Genomic DNA, 7,325 nt, shown 5'->3' on the forward strand with positions numbered 1-7,325 from the left:
TTTATTTCAGGCAATCGTGTTTAAAAAAAGAAAAAAAGAATTATTTACTGTCCTTCAGTTGTTGTGATTTTAAGAGTTCCACTTTTGTTTCAGCCAATCGTGTTTAACAAAAAACAAAATGAATTTTTTACTGACCTTCAGTTGTTGTGATTGTAAGAGTTCCGCTTTTGTTTCAGCCAATCGTGTTTAACAGAAAAAAAACAAAGGAATTATTTACTAGCCTTCAGTTGTTGTGATTTTAAGAGTTCCGCTTTTGTTTCAGCCAATCGTGTTTAAAAAAAGAAGAAAAGGAATTATTTACTGATCTTCAGTTGTTGTGATTTTAAGAGTTCCGCTTTTGTTTCAGCGAATCGTGTTTAAAAAAAAGAAAAAACGAATTATTTACTGACCTTCATTTGTTTTGATTATAAAAATTCCGCTTTTATTTCAGCGAATCATGTTTAACAAAAAAAAACAAAGGAATTATTTAATTACCATCAGTTGTTGTGATTTAAAGAGTTCCGCTGTTGTTTCAATCCGATCGTGTTTTAAAAAAAACCAAGGAATTATTTACTGACCTTCAGTTGTTGTGATTTTAAAAGTTCCGTTTTTGTTTCAGCCAATCGTGTTTAACAAAAAAAAACAATAGGAATTATTTTCTGACCTTTAGTTGTTGTGATTTTAAAAGTTCCGCTTTTGTTTCATCCAATCGTGTTTAACAAAAAAACAATGGAATTATTTACTAACGTTCTAGCATATCCCTAAAAATAATTAACGCTTAACAAAATAATGCATAAGATATTTTTAATGAAATAACGACATGTAGAATATTAATATAAAAATATGTTAAACACATTATTATACATTATTAGTACATTTGCGCTTCACTTTCCGTCAATTCATCTTTATATTCATTGATGATATTGTCTGCTAATGTCCTTTTTATTCTGCCTGCGATTTCACTGTCTATTTTAATATTGTTTGTACACCGATAACAATTTTGGCACGTAGACAAGATATGATTAATGACATTAGTGCATGAGTATGCTTGTCTTCTTCTTGTCCTATTTAAAATGGTTATGCCGGAAAGATGACGATAGGATGTATCAACAGGTAATGTGTTACCAGCAACAGTAGCAAGGAGTTGTCCCCGATCATCGACAATTATTTTTATGTTTGCATTCTCTTTGAGCACTAATTTCTCTGGTGATGTTACTCTCGCATATCCACCGATTGCACGATTGAAATTCTTGGGTACTCCAAAGAAATCTAACTTCTCGCTGTCATGACAACGCATGCATACATTTCCAATATTGTTACCACTTGCACTCGTTTCATAGTTCAGGTACTTCTCCTTGTCAGCATTCAACACAACGATGTTTTTATCGTGTGCACATAATGTTGTTTGTATTAATAGATTCAACCTACGACCATGTCGTATAACCGTCGGTCTGTTTGAACCGGCCACTGGAGTCACTTCACCCCTTCGTATCTTCTTAATGGGTAGGGGGAGCTCTGGAAAATACTAAAAAAAAAAGTTTGTTTTTCATGAAAAAAAATCTTGAATGAGAACCATAAGTCCTCATCAATAGTATGCACAAGAATAATTTTTTAAAATTTAAATTAAAATTGTCATTCTATTTTTCTGATATGACTTAGAGGTGTAAAAAAAAAGTTGAAAAAAAATGTCAGAAAAAGACAAGTTAAAAAAAACTGTCTGAAAAAAAGTTAAAAAAAACTTTCAGAAAAAAAAAACAAAAAAAAGTTAAGAAAAAAGTTATAAAAAAAAATTGGTCACTACAAACATTATGTTTCATGACATTCTAAAAGATGTAATAAAAAAGTTAAAAAAAAAGTTAAAGTTTAAAAAAAAATGTTGGGGGGGGTATAGGGAGGGGGTTTGGATGGAGGGAGGGGGTTGGAGGGATGGGGGTGGACGATTGTGGCACTTTGGGCTGGTGGGGAACGAATGTGGGGCCGGTGGGGAATGAATGTGGGGAACTTTGGTCCGGAATAAAAAATAGGTATGATTTAACTCTTGTGCTAAGCTCGCAAGCCATTTAAGTACAGTGTTTACATACTTTTTTTTCTTGTTTTGATATTGCTCTCTACCGACCTCTGGAGATCCAGGTTCAAAAATATTTAACAATCTGTTAACTATAATAAGGTCTGTATAAACTTTAATAGAATTAATTTCTTTACCCACTATGAATATAAAAGAATAACTTACTTCTTGCGTGTAGCTTTCGACAATATTCCTTATATTTGAATGCATCATTATATTTCAAATACCAACTCTGAATTGAGAAGATAACAAATTGTCAGAGTTTTTATATCCGTATTCAAGGTCAAACATAAGTCAATCACATCTAACAATTAAAAGGTAGCAGACAGATAGGAAGTTACTATAGTATAAAGGAATCATCACGCTCTTTGAACAGAAACATCACGAATTTTCATGGTGGTTGAATTCCGGTCATTACACTGTCTGCTTGTATTGGCGGGAGACACTCTGCTACTTATCATTATAGGTACATTGGGTACCTGTCCGCTACTTATCATTATAGCTATATTGGGGGGACACTCTGCTACTTACCATTAATACCAATACTACTTATCTGTTCAATTGCATTATTTATCGGTTTTATAGCAAGTTTGATTTCCTCTAAAATTAAGCTTACTTTTGTCTCAAGTTAAATTATGAAGTTTGGGTGACTGTCTAAAATGTATTTAATCTTTTAGAACCATTTATCCAGAGTTCCTTGGAATGTTCGTGTTTCAGAATTGTTTATTGGGAAAAAGGGGAAAGAAAGCGAAAATCCGAGAAAATCCCCCTTGTTTGGGAGGTCTTTCATGATTGCAGCGATAGCTGTAACCTAGTAAAGGGTCACAGACGAAAATCAAGTACACTGAAAACGGAAGTAAGCCACTGAAAACATTAGATGAAAGCGTTTCATTATAAAACATGAAAATAATAGTTTTAACAAAACAGTAATTACACTTAAAGAATAATACTTATGCTTAAAGACTCGCTAAAAACATAGACGGCCCATACATTGAAAGGAAACGTATCGACTAATTAGCTTACGCAGACGACATCGAGAAAATAAACAGTTATGAACATCTCCTTCAAACAGACTCAAACGATCTGATGTCAGCAACCGAAGCCTTTGGAGTGGTCGTCAACACAACCAAAATGAAGATCATGCTGGTATCTAGAGACTCTGTATCCAGTGTCATACAGCCAACAATAACTGGAAAGCAAATAGAAAATGCGAAATCTTTCGTCTATCTCGGCAGTCTTTTAAGCTTTAATAACGATTGTCCGAGATCGATTAGGCATAGACTTTGCCTGGCAACCAGCAGCTTTAAAAGCCTATCGTTATTAAACGAAAAAAAAATTATTTTATTAAAAAAAAAAGAGCCTATTGTCAATCTGGAAAAGCAAATCACTAAAGGTCCGACTCTTTAACTCTCTTAGAATCCCCACCGCTATTTATGCAAGTGAGACTTGGTCAATCAAAGCTGATGAGGAACGTTGAATCTCAACATTTGAAACAAAATGCCTCCGTAGCATTTCAGGGATCACATACGGTGGCTGAGTATCCAATGAAGACATCCGTAAACTTCTCTACTGCTCATGCACTATCATGGACCGAATTAGAAGTCAGCAACTCCACTAGTTGGCCATATCCAACGAATGGCATCAAGTAAAACTCCCAAAAATCCCATATGAAACACGGGTACATGCCGTACATGGCAAAAGACCTCGAGGCCGACCTCGCAAAAAATGGTACGACAGGTTCAATGGCCAGAGCCTACCCCAACTCTTGCGTATAGTGCCTGACAGAACCGAATACCGTCGCCATATTCGACGACTACTGAGAAGAGAAGAAGCCTCAATGCAGCAAAAGAGATCGGATAGGATATAAATCAAGTCACTTTTTAACTCATGTACGAAATTGACGCTTATACCATAAAAACAAGAAAACGCCACATTCAATGCAAATAAACGCAATAGAATAGAATATATGTATCTTATCAGCTAGAAGGTATGGTAGCTAACGTCAAGTGTGTCAAAAAAATAAAAATGAAGTACAACCACTAGGTAATTGTCAAAAACGTAAAAAGCACACATAAAAATCACAATAATTATTGAAAAAATGCCCACATAAAATAACGGCCAATGCAATGGCTAGGAAGAACTAGGTGTCAATGGAGTAAAGACGTTTTAGTTCAGAGTTAATAGTCAGTTCATGACGTCTCGTCCCTAAGGTAGTTAAATTTAATTGTGCTTGTCATTTTCATAAGTAGAATACGGTAGTGAAAGGGGTAAATAACACAACAGCCCAATAATTTCACTTCCTATAATTAAACTAATATTTTCTATAAGAATGCTCAGACTATATTTCCATGAAAATTTCGGTGATAGTATTACGCTATGGTTTGCGGTGTGGTAATATTAAGATGGTATACAAATATTCAGCACAAACTAATTTGTAAGACACCACTTATAATAATAATAATTTATTTTTGACCCACTATACAGAAAATGAAGTAGAGTAACACAAGAAAAGAGAAAAAAAAACACCACAAAGATACATTTAACAACAACACAATAAATAAATATTACACTCAATGCGCTGTGGCTACCCGGATAAGTGGGTGGTTAACACCCAAAGTAGCATAAATGTTTTCTTGAAGACGGCTACTTTTTCCGACAAAACAATTTACAATATCCGGAGTGCCAAAAATCCGCATCATCTTTCTATTACTGTATCTGCGAGGCAGATACAATGAAAACTTGCAATATCTGAAATACATAATTCTAATATCGCTAATATCCCCTGGCCGAAACAGGATGTAAAGGCCAGCTGGGAACAAAACCGCATGGTCACAAAAGCTCGAGTACAATTTAGCCAATGCTTTTCTGTTATATCTTCCCCTGTTGGGGACAATTTTGGCATACCCCAGTTTTAGCTTCTCTTTAATATCACTCAATGCCCGGAAACGAAATAAGGTAAGCGATTTGCAAATATTGATCCCAAGCCATCGGAAAGATTCAACACTTTTTACAGAAAATACGCCGCAATCAAGCGGCGTTGCTGAAGATTTTGAATTAAACACTAAATACTCGCAATTATCAGTGTTGATGCTTAATCCGATTTCCCCATACAGCCGCGATACTAGTAGCACAGACTTCATTAATGTAAACTTTGACCTGCTAACAAGCAGAAGATCATCCGCATATGCAATATAGCAGATGTTTGACAACCCTGAAGAGTAAGAAAGCGGTATCATATTAAGAACTTTCAATAAACAAGCTTTAAAAATATGAGGTGAAAGCACACCACCCTGACGGACCCCAGATCTAACTGGGATTTTACCAAAGGCCCGGGAACCCTGCCTCAACTGAATAAATGAATTCTGGTACCAAAACCGAAGTACACAAATAATTGAACTATTTATGCTCAAACGTGCCAGAGAAAACCATGCCTGAGAGTGACAAACAGTATCGAAAGCTCGGTACCAAATAAATGAATCGAAATAAATGAATTCTGGTACCAAAACCGAAGTACACAAATAATTTAGATAGGTCTAACGCACAAAAGTGAACTTCCGTTTTTAAACGATGTGCTTTTTGTAACACCTTTGCAAGTATACGGTGAGCATGCTGGCATCCTATACGTGACTTAAAACCGAACTGATTTGCGTCATAATCCACCTTATCTTGAATAATTTTGTTTTTGTTTTTGTTTTCTATGTTTATAATTTCCATTAACAACAAGAGGCGCTCAAGAAATTATGTTTTATTTTTAATTTACAGGAATACATTGAATATAGGGATTAGAGGGATGCATATATTTTAGAATTACAGGGACGCAAAGTGACACATTTATATAAATATTGGTTAGCACCTCTCCTTGTACCCTCCATTATTACAGAGTAAGTGAAAAATAAAAAATGGAGCCTGGGTGTTTCGCACAACACTTGAAATCAACTAAAAGGAATACTTTGCAGGTGTTGAGAAGTCATAAATCAAACAAACAAATTAAAAAAAAATAAAAAATAAAAAAACCCCAATAAAACAAATACTTTTAATAAAACGAGAAGATCAATCCGTGTCTTTGCGGCTTTAAAATGTAAAAACGTTTATTAAATTATATCTGTGTCAAATAGGACGTGGTTTATGTCTTAAAATTCAAGAAACTGTTCAACTTAAATTTGAAACAAGTTTATTTAAACTTACCTCAGACTCTGAATTACTAAAGGAATCGTCCATGTTCGTAACTAGAGAGAAGGGGGACTTTAATAGAATCACTATTCAAACATCCAGACGACGGACTGAGTTCTTCCAGTGTTTGTTTTCCATCGTCAGAATGACAAGTTGCTATAGTAACAGATTGAAACTGTTAAAACTTCGATCCCTTTTGGAAACCTTCAAGTGAAAAACTTGAAGATATCTTAAAAATGGAAAATGAATTTAAACTTGATGCGTCTGCTACCAGAAAGGGAATATTTTGAGCTTTGTTATAAATTGTCAGAAGAGAAAATGAACAGCTTGGGTCTCAAACAGAACACAAATAAATGCTTTCACAGCATATATTAATTTGAAATAATAGGCCGCAAATGTTTTGACATGTCGAATCAGGGATGTACCCAGAGCAAAGGGCGGGAAGGCTAAGCCCTCTAAAAATTCCTGAATTTTCTTGAATTTCTGGACAGTTTTTTGCTCAAATTACCACAGAAATTCTTTACACTATTGCCCCCATCGAATTTCCTTTACTGTTTTCCTTCTCTCCTCAAGAAAATTCTTCCACACGTGCCTCTGTAGAAATGTACGCATCTAAAACCAATAAATAAATGTATTGTTATACTTGGCCACTATCGTATTATAGAGATTTTTTTGGTGAATAATTTTTTTAAATGTTGTTTCATCTTTACTATTTATTTTTTATTTTTTTTTTATTATACGTGAAAGAATGGAAAAAATCAACATTATAGTCTATGTATAAATTGGGTATTGGTACACAATTAGAGGGGGAGGCTGTTCTTGTGCCCCTACCCCCCCCCCAGGACACAACAATATATTTATGATCAGCAGAGCCGTTCCTGGTGGGGGAAGGGAGGGCAACCTGGGCAATTGCCCCGGACGCCGTGACTTGGGGGTCGCAGTGGCTGGGAAATTGCCCACTTTGATCCAATCTTTTACTTTGATTCGGCTTTTATGCTAATATTTGGGAGGGGGCACTGTAATTAATTTTCCCGAGTGCCACCAACCCTAGGAACGGGTCTGACGATCAGGGGTATCTAATTGTAACTTGAATCATCTGAAATTTTGCTTT

At 35.2% G+C, this 7,325-nt stretch overlaps 1 protein-coding gene across 1 annotated transcript in view; it reads right to left on the minus strand.

Annotated features, from left to right (window-relative positions):
• The window catches only part of IFT46 (intraflagellar transport 46), a 36,441-nt gene extending 30,093 nt beyond the window's left edge, over positions 1 to 6,348 (minus strand). The window contains exon 1 of the mRNA XM_089091496.1: positions 6,230 to 6,348. Within this exon, the coding sequence (XP_088947622.1) occupies positions 6,230 to 6,262 (33 nt within the window). The 5' untranslated portion in view covers positions 6,263 to 6,348. The remainder of the gene's footprint in view (positions 1 to 6,229) is intronic.
• Positions 6,349 to 7,325: the final 977 nt, after the last annotated feature.

Source organism: Artemia sp. Qi Xiang Cuo, chromosome 7 (genome assembly GCF_049724085.1).
Source record: "Artemia sp. Qi Xiang Cuo chromosome 7, ASM4972408v1, whole genome shotgun sequence".
NCBI lineage: Eukaryota > Metazoa > Arthropoda > Branchiopoda > Anostraca > Artemiidae > Artemia > Artemia sp. Qi Xiang Cuo.